At 44.6% G+C, this 17,274-nt stretch overlaps 1 protein-coding gene across 5 annotated transcripts in view; it reads right to left on the bottom strand.

The window, feature by feature from the left end:
* The window catches only part of LNX1 (ligand of numb-protein X 1), a 211,069-nt gene that overhangs the window by 31,499 nt on the left and 162,296 nt on the right, over positions 1 to 17,274 (bottom strand). For 4 of the 5 annotated variants that reach the window (XM_047799584.1, XM_047799581.1, XM_047799583.1 and 1 more), the window contains 4 exons: positions 12,018 to 12,259; positions 11,350 to 11,502; positions 4,648 to 4,850; positions 1,573 to 1,944 (listed from right to left, as the gene is read on the bottom strand). In XM_047799584.1, coding sequence (XP_047655540.1) covers positions 1,573 to 1,944; positions 4,648 to 4,850; positions 11,350 to 11,502; positions 12,018 to 12,259 — 970 coding nt within the window. The remainder of the gene's footprint in view (positions 1 to 1,572; positions 1,945 to 4,647; positions 4,851 to 11,349; positions 11,503 to 12,017; positions 12,260 to 17,274) is intronic. The other variant, XM_047799585.1, reaches the window with a different exon arrangement.

The raw sequence follows: 17,274 nt of genomic DNA on the forward strand, positions 1-17,274 counted from the left end.
CTGTGGTGGCTCTGATTAGACTCTTAGCTTGGGAACCTCCATATGCTGTAGGTGCAGTCCTAAAAAGACCAAAAAAAAAGACCAAAAAAGAAAAATTGACATAACACTGTAAATCAGCTATAATGGAAAAAATCAAAAATCATTATGAAAAATAAAATAAAATAAAGTTAAAAAAAAAAGAGAACACACTTATGGTTGCCAAGGGGGGTGGGGTGGGGAAAGATGGATTGGGAATTTGGGATCAGCAGATGCAAAATATTATATATATAGACTGGAAAACAACAAGGTCCTAGTATATAGCACAGGGAACTATATTCAACATCCTGAGATAAACCATAACAGAAAAGAGTATATGAATCACACATATATATAAATGAATTAATTACTTTGCTATACTGCACAAATTAACACATTGTAAATCAACTATATTTCAATAATAAAATAAAATGTAGCCCAACTGGAATTTTGGGGAAATATTTTTCTGTGTTGTATCTCCTTAGAATGACCCTCTCCACATTATCCACCTAGAGAACTTCTGACCTCTCAACATCCCTGTTCAAGATTTTTCTCCTCTGTGAATGATTTTTAGACCCCCACCCAAGCAAAAAAAAAAATCTCTCCTTTGTCTGCACCAGCGCTATACTTAATTTCTCCATCACGCACCATCACGCCACACAGCAGTCATTTAGAAAAAGTCACCTCCTCTACTAGATGGTGGGCTCCTTTGGGAGAGCAGCCTAAGAGGTCATCACCCCTCTGTTCTCTGCACTTAACCCAGGGCTAGGCAAGCAGCAAAAACAGAATACATTTTGGCTAAATGAAGTGGATAAATGGAACAGAATACAAGAGTCCAGGACAAAGCCTGTCCCTCTAGGGATAAAACTGGCAGCTCAGTGAATGTTAGACAACCTCATGGTGACCCAGTCAAAGTCAACAAGACGCATGCTGGCACTTGGTAGCAATCATATCCATCAGGAGAGTGAATTAATTTGAACCAAGTTCAAGTTATTGTGAACTTGCCTGAGTAATAATCATTTGTAATGCCTCTTTTATGGCGGGCTTTTCTAGCTTCATATTTGAGTTCCCTTGGGCTTTCCAAGGGGTCTGGGCTTAGCCATGAAGATGGGGCCCAGGCTTGGCCAATCTTAGTCCACAAGATGCCTGGAGGGTGCCACCACACAGCTTCTTATGGGAGTTAGTACACCTAGATGCCTTGGATGTGTCCAGAATGTGTCTGAGTGACCCCTGGGTCTGCGACTACCATACTGGGTACAAGGATGACACAACCCTGCCAACCTTGAGTGATCTTAACCTGGTGAGCTTGCAACACAGAGCCCAGTGTATTTACCTGCAGTCAGACTGGATGGCTGGCAACACCAATGTAATGGCCATGACCCTGAGAGACCCATTTGCTGGAGTAATGTTCTTATCTGACCCTTCACCCTTGACTCCTTGAAAGGGAGTCACCCTATGTCACACGGGGCAGTAACCAGGTAGATGGGTCAGGGTGATGAGCATTCCTGCTCATGCTGGCAGTTTCCCACCGGGACTTTGGAACCCCAAGGAACCCACCTGAATCAGATGCGCGGCGCTTTCCGGGCTGCCGTACCGAAGATCATGTCCATTGATGGCCAATACCCGATCGTTCTCCTCCAGCTGACCGTGGCGGTCCGCTACGCCACCATCCAGCACGTTGAAAATGAACACCCCAGGCTCATCCACCCTGCGTACCAGTTTTATGCCAAGCTGCTCGTCGGGGCTGCTTTTGTTGAGGATCACGTGGAAACTGTCATCCCGGGGACCGTAGGTGTCCAGGGGCGGCGTGTCATTCCTGCTCCGGAACTTCTGCTCCCGCAGCACCGTCAGGCGCAGCACGTGGCAGGGCTGCCGCAGGAGGCGCAGGGCGTAGCTGTGACGCACGTTGCTGATGTCCATCCCGTTGACCTGCCGGAAGGGGCCCTCAGAATCTGGAGTGACCGAGCCATCAGCGCCACCCCCTGCAACCCTGCCTAAAAGGCCAGCCCACAGATCACCAGGGCCCTTCCTGAAGGACCGCTCTGCTGTCACCTTAACCTCTGTCCAAACGGCCAGATAACCCCCATCATCCCACAGGGTTCCTAACTCCTTTTTCCTTGGGTGTTACCTGCACACCTTTTCAAATCTCTCAGTAGACACCATCTTTCTTCAGCCCTGTCCCTACACAGGCCCTCACATTTATTTATATAGTCCTAACCCTCATTTCTGGTGCTGGCTAAACTGATGTTTTCATCTAGAGGGGGCAAGAAAAAGGAAAAAGTGGGAAAAGGCAAAAGAAGGAAAGAAAAAGTCCCATTGACCTCCAATAATTATATTAAACTTGCTGTTCAATTCCAACTGAGTTGACATTTTTTTTTTTTCCAAATATCTCCAAAGGACTTTTTCCTCCCTGTGTCACCCGTACTGGCTGGAACTTCCCCGCCCTGCTACTGTGTGTGTGTGTGTGTGTGTATTGGGGGGGTGGATGTGTGTGTACATGAATACATTTGTATTGGCAAATGTGTGAATGTGTATGAAAGGTCGTAATCTGTGTGTGTGTGTGTGTGTGCGCACGCCCATGGGGGGGGGATGTGTGTGTACATGAACATATTGTATTGGCAAACGTGCAATGAGTGTGAAAAGGTGTGACTGTGTGCATGTGTGTGTGTGAAGTCTCAGAGTACTCGCCTCCAAGGTCTTTTGCTCATGTTCTCGACAGAAGAGAACAGCTCTGCGCTGTTTCAAACACTGATGTGAATGGAAGCTTCTAGACTCTTACTGAAAGGCTGGATCACACTCTCTTAAGCTACTTAAATGTCCGTCAGCTTGGCCCTCTCAGTTGTCCTTCACTAAGGACCTGCAGGGCTGATGCTGCGAGAGGCTTTCGGGTTTGAATTACTCCAAGTAGGCTCAGCCTGAGGGCTTCAGCTTCCAGTGGTGGTTGAGGCTTGGGGAGAAAATTTCCCAGCAGCACTGCACTCTGTGCTTACGGGAGGAGGCCCTACAGAAGAGAAACAACCTTCTTGGATTTCTGTGGTTTGGTAAGATTTCTTGTCCTTGCGGCCAACTGAGCCTTGGAGGGGGATTTTCATGGGCCATCCTGCTGCTGCATCTCCAGGGCTGGAGGGAGGCTCCCGTGCGCACAGACAAAGCTCCCCCCCTTTGTCCAAGCACAGGTGAGCTCTCCTCCCCTTCCTCCTGTGTCTGGCTGGTTTCCCCCCCTCACACCCAGACCACGAGAAAATCAGGGTCGCCTGCAAAACCGTCCTGGCTGCTCTTTTGCCGGCAAGCGCCAGTGGAAGGCCATAGGGATCACGATGTTTTCATTATGCGAGCCTCCCCCGCAGCAGAGTTTCCATAGAATTGGGAGGAAGCCATGCAGAGTGTCGCTGCTTGAACGCTGACGGTCCCTTGTGGTGAATGGGCCCTGCCTCGAACTCCACCTCGGAGGCCAGCGGGACTATCAGTGTTTCTCCAACGACCGCTTGAAATTCTTTCTCCTCTTAGTCCAAAGAATAAGAATTGCTTTGCCAGAGGAACAGCTCATGCTGTGTCAGGAGCTGGCCCCTCAGTAACCCTGAAGGGATGGATGAAACTGTCATCTGAGTATCAGACAGGAAATATATGACCAAGTGAGGGGGATTTCTTATCACTCTTGGCACACATTGGACTTCTGTCTGATAAACAGCTCTTCCTCTATCCTTTCTCTTCTTCTGAAAATTCCTCCTTCACATCCTCCCCTCCACCAAGTCTCAGGGAGTAGTAAGGCATTCTGTTCCCCCCTCCACCTGTCTCCTCTGGAAGGTCTGTGGGTTGGCAGGGATAGCTTGGGGTCTTGTTTTTTTTTGTGTTTTTTTTGTTTTGTTTTGTTTTGTTTTCATAAAGGGCCATCAAGTTATAGGAAATTTACTTTAGAAGGGTGTGTGAATGTGAGGGATTAGATAAAATGCAAAATGTTCCATTAATATGCCCTAAAAACAATTTTTTTTGTCTTTTTTGGGCTGTACCCATGGCACATGGAGCTGTAGCCACCAGCTTACGCCACAGCCACAGCAACATCAGATCCGAGCCATATCTGCAACCGACATCACAGCTCGTGGCCACACCAGATCCTTGACCCACTGAGTGAGGCCAGGATTTGAACCCACGTCCTCGCGGATCCTGGTGGGGTTTGTTACCTCTGAGCCATGATGCGAACTCCCCTAAAAACAACTGAAGAAGATCTATGCTCCAGTTTTATATTGTTTTATGTCGTTGCTACTTAAAGTAGGAGGAAGTGGTGGGGGAAAGAGGAGGAGGAGGAGACGAAGGAAGAGATAAGGAGGGGGAGGAGAGATAAGGGAGGGGAGACAGGAGAAGGGAGACAAAATGATACAGAGACAGTACTTATACAGAGAGATAAGGAGAGAGCAAAAGAACAAGGACAGAAGGGCAAAGACTGATCTCAAATCACAAATCTTGTAAGAAGAGTCATATAACATAATAACTATGGAAAGTGACGGTTCCACATTTAATGAGTGTGTTACCCATCCATCCATTCAACCATCTGTCCGTCCATCCGTCCATCCATCCATCCATCCATCTTCTCTAAAGTGACTTTTATTAAGAAGGCTCCAAAGCCATGGTCTCTACCTTTAGGATGATGTCTCCTGGCAGTAGCCGGCCGTCTCTGGCAATCACCCCATCACGATAAATGTGCTGGATAATGATATGGACCAGGGGGGTTTCGCTGCCTCCCACAAGCCTAATGGAGAGGTTTTCATTGGGATCCACGCGATTGATCTTGATGCTGGTAATTTCACCATCTGGAATCAGGTGATACAACCTTGGAAAGACTAAAATGGACAGAGACAGTGTTTATTTAAGACACCCACCCAACGGACATTTCCAGCCACTCTTCTCCTTGCCAAGCTTTGGTTGCAGCCAAACTAAACTATTCTTCGTTCCTCGTACATGTTTTCCATCTTCCTGCCTCTGTGCCAGCATAAGTTTCTCTGCCTGGAATGTTTTCCATTCTAGGCCTCAACCCAATTTTTCCTTCAAGGCCTGCATGAAATGATCCCTTCCAGTTAAATTCTACCCAGATCCCTCTTTTCCCTATTCTCTCTAAACGTCCCAATTCCCATAAAGCTTTCTCTCTATTTCCCATGGCACCGAGCCTCTGTTATTATTCACACTCATTTCCCATACCCCCTCCTCACTGGACTCCAAGATCCTTAAGGACATAATTCCTTAAGGACATAGTTCCTGGGCCAGGGGTTGAATCAGAGCTGCAGCTGCTGGCCTACACCACAGCAACACCAGATCCAAGCCATGTCTGTGAGCTCCATCATGACTCACGGCAATGCTGGGTCCTTAACCCATTGAGTGAGGCCAGGGATTGAACCCTCATCCTCATGGATACCAGTTGAGCCATGACGGGGACCCCATTAAGGACATAATTTTGGTTCTGTGGTTCTATGCACAGACCTCTGTGTACAGGAGACTTCAGTGGATATTCATTGAGTGAAGAGGAATGACTGAATGGTCATACATTCATTAGGGAATGGACCACAGTTTGATCACTTTCTTATCAAGGGGGCAAACAGAACAAGCCTATACTTCTGCTCTCTTGGGGTCATTTTGAAGATTTCCTTCTAGGAGGCCCTACTTTTCAGGTCTAGGGCATCTCCAGTCCTCCCTCCTTGCCTGACCCTGTTGTTGGCACAGGGAAGTCACGATCAAGGTAAGAGGGACACGCCTAGTTAGTGTCATCAAGAGGTTTGTCCCTGACTCACCTGAATCACTGAATTCAGAGGCAAAGGGAGATTCAGATCTGGGCTGGTGCTTTCAAACTTCACCTGTTCTCTGAGGACTCATCTTTCTCCATAAAATCTTTCAAGGCCTGCCTGCCCGCATCCCATTAGGCTTTTCTAGCTGTGCCGTTTGACAGTGACAGTAAACCCTTTATTTCACAAGTGAGGATGTGTGAAATCAGAGATGGGAAGTGACACGACCGGCTGGCTGCAGTTAGGTGGTCCTCAGAGCCAGGTCAGAACCCAGGGCTCTGGGGACCCCCTACCCGGGTCCTCTCCCTCAGATTCCCTGGGAGGCAGGAATTCAGAGCTAGCAACAGTCCCACAGGGGGCCTGCCCTATAGACCCAGAAGCCAGCAGCACCCACTGGCACCATTGCCCACCTTGGCTGGAATAGAATGTACTGAGGGGACATCAGGAAATACAGGCCAGCTCCTCCCCAGTTGCTTGAGGCTCATGTTTGGATGCTGAGGGCAGAGACGGGTCTGTCACCAGGAGCTGCTGACAGCTGCCTTTGCCCTAAGATTCTCCCGTAATTATGTCATCTGGAAAGATCACATAACTGCGGGCCTGGTTCTACAGAAAACACTCTTTGTGACTATTTTCAAAACCCATGACCTTGGTTCCATTTTCCCTAATGAACCATGAGTTCATTAACAAGCACTCAAATCTCTAGGAACAACACAGAATTAAAATAATTTCAATCATGCTGTACAGTGGAAAATTGACAGAACCCTGTAAACCAGCTATCACGGAAAAAAAAAATAAAAATCATTATATGTGTAAAAAAAAATCAGTCAATCAATCAATCAAATTATTTTGAAGTATGGTAGAACATGATAAACAAAGGAATTTAGCAGCCAGAGGAGTCCTGAGACCTTGTAAATGTGGGTCCTTCACCCCCACTGGGATTCAATTTCATGTAAGCAATTGGGCTTTGCTGTAAGGCTGTGGGCAGCCACCTTCATCTGTGAGCTCCTGGTGCTAATAGCAGCTTGGCTGATCGAGTTCAATTAACATTTATACTGCTTTGATTACATTAAGTAAGCTCTATCCACAAGTATTTGTTGGAACAGGAATGGTAACAAGGGAATGGAAATTCTTTAAAAAAATCATTCTGAGCAAGGAACGATTTGGAAATAATCATCAAAGCTGCTGATTGTCTGGCTCTCCTCCCCCCACCCCCGCCACTACTCTTTCTTCCTACAGATTTACCAAAACCATGCTGCCAAATCTAAACCCATCAAGGATGTTTGATTTGATTTCGCTAAGGACATACCCAGTCACATGTGGAAATGTTAATTAGCCACGCCAATGAGACCACAGTGACCTTGAAGAGTTAAAGTAATTTTTAATCTGCCAACCTGGGGCTGGTCTGGAAAGAAAGAGTTGTTCAATACTGTGTCCTTACCTAAGGACTAAGGGATATAATATTATTAGCCACTGAGTGTTTATTATAGGCTGACCACTGAACTAAGAAATTTTTATGGCCACGCCCACAGCACGGGGACATTCCTGAGCCAGAGACCAAACCCGAGCCACAGCAGCAACCCAAGCCGCTGCAGTGACAACACCAGATCCTTAACCCACTGCACCATAAGAGAACTCCTAGCTAAGCAATCTGAATGTGTAGTTTTGTTGAGTCTTCACAACAACCCTTTGAACTAGATTATTATTATCCCTGTATGTTTAGACGATGAAATACTAAAGCTTAGAGAAGTAGTAGAGTAACCCGGCCAGGTCACACAGCTGATAAGGAGTGAAGGCAGTCTCTTTGCCAATATGAAAAGGATGGCAAACCATGTCACGGGAGTTCACCAGACTAACTGCAAGGTTACTAAAGCGATAAGACCCTAAGTCTATTTCTGAAATATTTGTTGTCTCACAAATCCTATAAAAACATTATTACCAGCATCACTAAGTCTTAACACCTCACCCTGTTGTGGAATAATAGCTTCTTGGAGCACCCAAGGAGACCCAGTCTCTTCCACTTGAAGCCCCCTGCACACATAATATGGCTTCCATCTTCATCTTGATGCAGCATAGCTTCAATCCTGCTATAACTCTAAGCAAAGGCTCTCAGGTGTATTTACTGCCCCCAGTCAAGACTCCTAACTGGCATCCAGGACCCTGTTCATCTGGCTTGCACCTCATCTCCCACTACTTTCCAACACACAGTTGGACAGCGCAATGCCCATCTAGATCATAAACTGATCCTTAAACACAGATAACATTGTCTCACTGGGAAGTGATGCTCCTCTCTCTATGGCTGCCACTGTCATTTATTTATATCTTATTCTTGGTATTTTATTTACTTTTAGTCTTGAACAAACCCCTTGAAGTCAGTAACTAGTTTTTATAATCATTGTATAAAAGTAGAGCCTAAATATATAAACAGCGCAAACAACTCAATATCAAAAAAACCCCAAACCACCTGATTAGAAAATGGGTAGAAGACATGAATAGGTGTTTTTTCAAAGAAGATATGCAGATGGCCAACAGGTACATGAAAAGATGGTCAGCATTGCTAATCACCTCATACCCATCAGAATGGTTATTGTTAAAAAGTCTTCAAATAACAAATGTTGGTGAGGATGTGGCAAAAAGGGAAGACTGGTACACATTTTATGGGAATAGAAATTGATGCAGCCACTATAGAAAACAGATTCTTTAAATAACTAAAAATAGAACTACCATGTGATCCAGCAATTCTGCTCTTGGGTATATATCCTTAGAAAATGAAAATGTTCATATGAAAAGATACACACACCCCAATGTTCACTGCAGCACTATTTACCAAGATAGCTAAATTATGGAAGCAACTTAAGTATCTATCAGCAGATGGAAGGATAAAGATGTGGTATATATATATATATATATATATATATATATATATATATATATATATAAAATGGAGTACTACTCAGCCATAAAAAGAATGAAATTCTGCCATTTGCCACAATGTAGATGGACCTGAAATAAGTCACACAGAAAAAGACAAATACTGTTATCACTTAACACGTGGAATCTAAAAAACACAACAAACAAAACAGAAGCAGTTTCGCAGATACAGAGATCAAAGTAGTGGTTATCAGTGGGGAGAGGGAAAGGGGAGGGACACACAGAGGAAGAGCATTAAGAGGTATAAATATTATGTAGGAAATAAATAAGCTATAAGAATATATTACATGGCACAAGGACCATAGCCCTTATTTTATAATAACTTTAAATGGGGTATAATCTATAAAAAAATTGAATCACTTTGTTGTACATCTGAAACTAATATAATATTGTAAATCAATTATACTTCAATTAAAAAAGGTGTAACATCTAGGTCAATGCCCAATACATAGTAATCAATATTATTTTATTTTTTTGGACAGCCCACAGCATATGGAGTTCCTGGGCCAGGGATCAGATAAAAGCCACAGTTGTGACCTGAGCTGCAGCTGTGGCAACACCAGATCCTTAACCCACTATCCTGGGCTGGAGACTGAACCTGCATCTCAGCACTCCCAACACAACTGCCAGTCCTGCTGCACCACAGTGGGAACTCGAGTAATCTTTTATTTTATAAGTTTCCACAATAAACATGCAAATCCATCTTATTCAGACTGGAGAAAACTTTGTATAGACTGGAACTAAGGAGCCTTTAATAAGAGGGGAAGACTGGCAGAGAGGAAATTATAATCCTTTTCTTCATTGCAGAAACATTCAGGGAAAACTATAATGTGCCAGATATTGTGCTTGACCTTGAGAATACAAAGACATGGATTAAGAATCCCTGCCCTGACTGATGACAGTTGCAGTGAAGGTGACACTGCTATGACAGACATATAGGCACTTTGAGAACATAATGGAAAGGGGACTAAGTCAGGGAGGGCTTCCAAGAGGAGGCAAAGCCTATGCTAAGCTAGGAAGGAGGAATTAGGATGCCAGCTGAAGGAGAGTGGAGTACAAGCTGCATAACAACATGGAAGTAAGAGAAAGACACCGTACTTATAAGATCGGAATAAATTCAGAGTAGTTAGAGCATATGGGGTGTGTGTACCGGGTGAGAAAGGATAAGCAGGGGTCTTACAAGACTGCCCATGATTCTCTGAGGGTACGACCAAGACAGTGGTTTGGAATGTACTTCCCAAGCTTGAAGGAGAGGAGGGCACTTAATCCAGTGGATAAATGTGTGGGCTCTGGAGCCAGAGAACCCAAGTGAAATCCTATTTTACCAGCCATTTTCCAGCTGGGTGACTTTGGGCTAGTTACCCAATCTCTCTCAGTCTCAGTTTCTTCTTCTGTAAAATGAAACCTATTCCTCAGCATTGTGACTTCTACATGACTTAGAATTGAGCTTTCCTGCATGCCAGGTATTGCTTTTTTGTTTTGTTTTGTTTTTTTAGGGCAGTATCTGAAAGTTCCCAGGCTAGGGGTTGAATTGGAGCTACAGCTGCCAGCCACAGCCACAGCAACATGGGATCCCAGCTGCACCTGCGACCTACACCACAGCTCATGGCAAAGCCACATCCTTAACCCACTGAGCAAGACCAAGGGACTGAACCTGCATCCTCATGGATCTTAGGTTTGCTACCACTGAGCCACGATGGGAACTCCTTTTTTTTTTTTTTTTTTTTAGCTATTATTCTTACTGCAGTTAAATTCTAATACAAGATGAAAAGAAAGGACAAGACTGGTATTTTTTTCAGCTCCATTTATATTAGGGAAAACACATAGGATCGAAGATCCAATGACTTCCTTTCATGGTCTCTAGAGCCACATCACCTGGATTCCAAGTTTAGAAAGGCAATTTGGACAAGCTAAGTAACCTCCTGGTGCCTCAGTTTCCTCATCTGTGAAACAGGGATAATAATAGTAGCTACCTCACAGGGTTGTTGTGAGGATTAAACGAGCTAATGCGTGGAAAACACTCAGAACCACACACACACATGATTGTAATAAGAATAAATACTTATAGAGTTCCCGTCGTGGCACAGCAGAAATGAATCCGACTAGGAACCATGAGGTGGCAGGTTCGATCCCTGGCCTTGCTCAGTGGGTTAAGGATCTGGCATTGGTGTGAGCCATGATGTAGGTCACAGATGTGGCTCAGATCCCCCGTTGCTGTGGCTCTGGCGTAGGCTGGCAGCTACAGCTCCGATTAGACCCCTAGCCTGGGAACCTCCATATGCCACCGGTGCCGCCCTAAAAAAAGGACAAAAGCCAAAATAAATAAATAAATACTTATATAGCATTTACTATGTGCCAGGCCCTGTTCTAATGCTTTTTGCTCAACTATATTACTCTTACGTGCACTAAGCTAGCATGAGGATTCCAGAAACATTTCCCTTGATCTATGTAAAAAGAGATCAATAATTTCTGTCTTATGCAAAAAGTAGGATTAATCAAAGCAAACAATATTTATGCCCTCGGGAAGAGAGGTGTCATAGGGAGCACATGGTGGTCTGATTGCCACAATCCAGCCTGAGGTCACTCTAGCAGCCCAGCCCACCCCACCCCCGCCCCGCCTCTCTGGGAGGCCACTTACTGTCAGGGGCGGTGGTGTTTTCAGAATCCTCTCTGCCCTGGTCGGATTGGTTGGCAACTGTACTTCCACTCTTTGTCCTTCGAAGAACACTCAAAGCTCGGTTTATTTTTTTAAAAGATCTGCTTCTGATGGTGGATCGCTCAAAGGGCCGTGCTGAGGATGGGACAGAGAAGGGAGGGAGAGAAGCTATGCGTTCCTAGAAGCCCTCTTTTAGTGGCTGGTGAGACACATACAATAGAACGTGAACAGCGACTACTTCTAGGTGGTGGATGATAGACTTGGCTTATCTGTATCTTCTCTGTTTTCTACAGTGAAATACAGATGCCTGGTGTAAAAACCTTGTCTTTTTTCCCCGGGCTGCTTGGACCTGTAAGGGCACTTTTCTCTGCATGGACGGGAAGGTACGACACCGACACTGTGGGAGTGATGAATCATGAGGTCTAGCCTCAGCCCCTTTCACCACGTCAGATTACACACATTTTTAATGATCTGAGATCCTCGCGGTTTCATTTCACTTTGGAGAATTGGACGTGGGGTTGCTGCCAAAACTACCAGAACGCTTTCCCCTTAAAAAAAAACATTTCTAGAACTTTCCACAGTGACTATTCCCCAGGGGGCAATCCTGAGGTAAAGGAGTCCATTCCCGGACAATCACCCCTTTGACTCACCCCGCGTTCGGTTGCTCCGGCCAGAGTCCAGGGGCCCCGTGGCTGGCTGACCGTCCTCCGCTGTGGACACGTAGGCAGGGTTGTCTAGGCCAGGCTCGTCTGTCATTAAGGAGATGGTGGCAGCTGCAGAAGCCTCTGGGGAGAGCGCTGTGGCCGTGAGGCTGGCACAACCGTCGGGACAGCCATCCTGGGAGCGCCTCTTCCTGTCTTTGGTGAGGCCGTAGTGGGAGGCACCTTTACAGCTGTCACAAAACCAGCAGGAGGTCAGAGGCGGCTTTGCGCATGGTTCAACCAGGGCTCCTCAAGAACATATGCTTGAATCACCCTTGGAAATGGATTTGCTCACCCCCGACCCCCTCCCTTTTCACATGGGGGTAAGTCAATGTACACTTGCCAACCAAATGAATGAAAAACTTGAGAACAGTTTTAAAACTGTTGCATGCTCTTCAAGTCCCCTCTACACTGGCCCCCCGGAATGCAAATTATGAGAGTTGTCCTGGGGTCTACAAGACTAGGGCTAGAAGCTGGAAGTCTTCAACTATTTGGCCATGGTACTCCTTCTTGCTGGTGTTTATTTTGACCATGAAAGCCCTTAGTCACCCTTTTCAGTCCTTTCTTTTGGACTTACTTCCCTAACCACTGAACATAAATACAAAAACTCCACCAGATTCCATATTTAACTGTCCACAGAAAAGGAAGTGCCCTCACTGCAAAGCCACAGGAGTCTGCTCAGCATCGTATTCTCTAGAGGCAGCCTTCCTGGACTCCATTCTCTCCCTCTGGGCTGGTCTCAGAGTGGCCAGGACCAAAGACCACATGTGGTCCCCATGCATGAAAAAATGGTCATGTTGTCTAACATTGGAAGTAAAACACTACTTATGATCTTTAAAAAAAAAGATTGCCTATATCCATTCATCATCCACCATAAAGAGTAAGCCTATTGACCATCCACCGTAAAGAGTAAGCCTAAGTGTCTGAGCTGATCTAGGTCCATATTTTGCTAGGAATTCACTTCCGTTGCCACTGGGCAAATGGTCTCAGCTCTTAGGTAGTGTTTTGATCAGAAAATAGCGAGGACTTAACCCTCTCATTGCATTGTGGGGAGGAAGTAGCCACAGATGGCCGTTCCAGCTTCCCAGTGGTTAGCATCCGCCCAGGCGGCTGACATCAAGTGGGTGAGTCCCTCTACGAAATGGCCACTTGCACATAATGGATGCTAAGTTATAAATTATTTTTATCATCTCATTACAGAAAACTTTATACGGTTGAGATATTTTATATAATCCCTTGAGAGACTATTTGGAGTGATAAAATAAATGGAACCCATTATAAATGGAACCAAAGATTCAGATTTCAATGCAATCTGAAATTGGTACACACGTGATTTATATGTGGCCCACAGAACCATAGAGTTGCTGGATAGAAGGACCTCTTATCTGGATGGTAACACTTGTTCTGCAATTTGCCTAGTTGTGTAATCTGGGACAATTTTTTTGGCTTTTTTTGGGGGGGCGTGAACACCTATGGCATATGGAAGTTCTCAGGCTAGGGGTTGAATCAGAGCTGCAGATTTTGGTGTACACCACAGTCACAGCAACACGGGATCCAAGCTGTATCTGCGACCTATGCTACAGCTCATGGCAACACCAGATCCTTAACCCACTGAGGGAGGCCAGGAGTTGAACCTGTGTCTTCATGAATACTAGTCAGGTTCTTAACCTGCTGAGCTACAATAGGAACTCACATCTGAGACAACTTTTTAAACTGGTTCAGCTTTCTTGCTACCTTTTTTTTTTTTTAAATTGTTATTTCCCCAATACAATTTTTTTTCTACTGTACAGCATGGTGACCCAGTTACACATACATGTACACATTCTATTTTCTCATAGTATCGTGCTCCAACTAGACATAGTTCCCAGCACTACACAGCAGGATCTCATTGCTAATCCATTCCAAAGGCAGGAGTTTGCATCTAGTTACCCAAGCTCCCCATCCACCCTACTCCCCCCACCCCCCAGCAACCACAAGTCTATTCTCCAAGTCCATGGATTTTCTTTTCTGTGGAAAGTTTCATTTGTGCTGTGTATTAGATTCCAGATATGTGATATCATATGGTATTTGTCTTTCTCTTTCTGACTTACTTCACTCAGTATGAGAGTCTCTAGTCCCATCCATGTTGCTGCAAATGGCATTATTTTGTTCTTTTTATGGCTGAGTAGTATTTCATTGTGTATATATACCACATCTTCTTAATCCAATCATCTGTATATGGACATTTGGGTTGTTCCCATGTCTTGGCTGTTGTGAATAGGGCTGTCTTGCCTTCTTTTAGTATTATTAATTTTTTCTTTTTTGGTTACCCCATGACATATGGAGTTCCCAGGCCAGGGATGGATCTGAGCCTCTGTTTCGACTCATGCTTTGGCTGTAGCAATGCCAGATACTTTAACTCACTGTGCCAGGCCAGGGATCAAACCTGTGTGCTGGCGATGCAGAGACACTGCCAACCCCATTGTGCCAAAGCAGAAACTCCCTAGTTCACCTTTCTAATCTGCCCATACCTCTTGGGTTGCTGTGTAGTCTGGTGGTTGTTAAGTCATATCAGGGGTCTAGTACCATGCCAAGTAAGTTCCTAACAGGCTGTAGCTACTTCTGTAATTCAGATGTTCTAAGATGCCTGTTTTTTTCACATTTTAACATCTGAAATTAAGATGCATGGGTGATTGATGGAGTCTTCAGGTTTCAGTTGCCAAGCTGCTGTCATGACACAGATGCCACTGTCTGAGAGTGGCAAACATGGTCACAGATGTCCATCTTGTCCCTTCCACTGAGTCGTGTCCACTCTTGATACTATGCCATTGAGTTTAATTGCTGTTAAATGTCTTAGAAAAGATTACATCATGATTTGGCCTTGGAATGAAAAGTTACTGTATATATAGCAAGTCTCGGAAACAGAGCAACAGCATGTAAATTTGATTTCGGTGATGTAAATATTTGTCATTAGAAGGAGAACAGCCATTTCCTATTTTCTTGCAGAGAGACAAGCAAATGTTTTATTTGTGTAGAAAGAAAGATACCTCCGAGGAGATGAAAAGTGGTGTCACATCTTGTTATAATAGAGATCATTAGAAAGAGTTGGCCTCTTTCATGCCAAATAACACAACTAGAGGGCAGGAGAGGTCACCAAATTTATCTGAACTGATTTCAAAGTCTGATCTGACACCCATCCAGACATCACAGGAACAGCTTTAAAGGTGTTTGGGGATGGTTTAACCAATAGCAGTTTTTAAAAATTATCTTTTGCTGGCACATAAAATATGATGCTTCTGGTAATGAATGGTGCCTTGGATTTGATGAAATGTGGTTTTAATATTAGTAGTAAAGGACTCTGATTATACAGCCTTAATATCCTTCTCTTACAGAAGATGAAACAGGCCTCCAGCTTCTAATGCTAGTCTTTCCTTCCCCGAAAAAGTACAAGCTCCCTGCTTGACTTGGTGAGCTATTACTGTTCTGATTAGCTACTTTGGCTTTGAATTGTTCTGCTTAAAAAGAGTAAAGTGGTTGATATGAGAAACACAAAAATTGGAAGAAACACTGTGTAATGGAAAGAAATAAAAGCCAGTGTGTATTTGAGTGGCTCCAAAGTCATAAATACATGAGTGGAACACTTCTATGTAAGCCAGGGCTATCAGGTTCGCCATTCATGGGAAGGGAAGTTCCTAGACTATTCACTGGACTGGGACCAGTCTTTCATTTCTTGTGGCAGCAAGGCCCTTGACCCCATACCCTGCCAGAGCAGGAAATGAATTTTCCAATTGAATGAATGGCTGGCCAAGGCACAAGCCATGGCTTTCTATGGGGACATAGCATATCCCAGTGGAAAAAAGTAGCATCTTAGTCAGCTGCCACATCTGTGAGAAGTTATAAGATAGTTGAACATCTCCAAATCCCAAAACTTTACCATTGCTGTTTCACGTCCTCGGGCTTCCAAAGTCATATTTCAGTCCAGGAAAGGAAAAACCTCATAAAATGGATAAGTAGCCTGCTCTTTGGCCTCATGTCACAGATTTCCATAAAATAGCTGGATATGAGAGTAGAGAGTCTAGATTTAAATATTCAGACTCATAAGCCTTTGGTAAAGAAGGCTCTACTAACTCATGCTTGTGCAATGCTTCTTGTTTCAGCTTTTTGGCTTAGCTTGAACTGAGGTATAGGGTGATCTATGAAGGTAGCAGCTTGTACTCACTAATTATCTCTTTTGTGTTGACTAATACTGGGGCCTCTTGATTTACAGACACAACATGGGGGAGAAATGGAAAAGAGCTGATTAGCCTTGGCCAGGACAGCAACATACACTGAACCCTGGGTTGTGTTCAAAGCAAGCAGGATTTATTCTCCCTTTAGTTATCCTGAGCACTAAGTACTCTCAGGTGGTGATGGGTGACGGCCATGAACTTGAAGGATGAACACAAGGAACGTGGAAAACCATTTTTCAACCACTTTGGATATGCCATCTGTTCCAAGCATCTCTGAAAAACGGTTTTGTTAATAACAGAGTCGAGATCCCGAGCTTCTATGTCAAAGTGAGCAGAGGCAAATCTGTCTTAATATAAGAATGCTGACACTGGGTACGCCATGGAATTTTTGTCTTTTTGAAAGAAAGAGGGAGAAAGTAAATGAACCTCCTTCTTGCAGAATTCCTGAGTTCATGAGTTCACGACTAAGGGGGTTGACCTGAAGCAGGAAGGACCACAAGCATACTTTACAGAGGCTCTGACAGGATGTTTCTCTGCTGAGCTCAGCCAACTGGGTGGCACAACCTAGTTTTCAGGGGAGAGCTCCCTTCTGATGATAGATAAAAGTTGTCCATGAGAAGTCAAGCATCAATACCCTCATAATAACACAAGCATCAATACCCTCATAATAACAGTCTGGGTAACTACACAAGCTGCCTTTGATCCTTCTAACTTCCCTCACATTCTTTCTTTCGTGGTTCACTTCTGAATTAGGTAAACATTGAGTCTGCTCTCATATTGAGTTCATTAATTGCCCAGTCTGCTCTTACTTGAAACCAGGGCTTGCAAACTCATATGCTAATCAGGCTGAGTGGGGGTGGTAATGAGCAGTACCGGTCCATTTTAAGGCTGCAGCAACTCTTACAGAACTTTGCAGACTGTTGCCTCAAGAAGACCAGCCCAAGAGCAATTAGTCAAGAAATAAAAGTTGTCCATATTGGAGAGGAGAACTAGAACTG

Source organism: Phacochoerus africanus, chromosome 10 (genome assembly GCF_016906955.1).
Source record: "Phacochoerus africanus isolate WHEZ1 chromosome 10, ROS_Pafr_v1, whole genome shotgun sequence".
Classification (NCBI taxonomy): domain Eukaryota; kingdom Metazoa; phylum Chordata; class Mammalia; order Artiodactyla; family Suidae; genus Phacochoerus; species Phacochoerus africanus.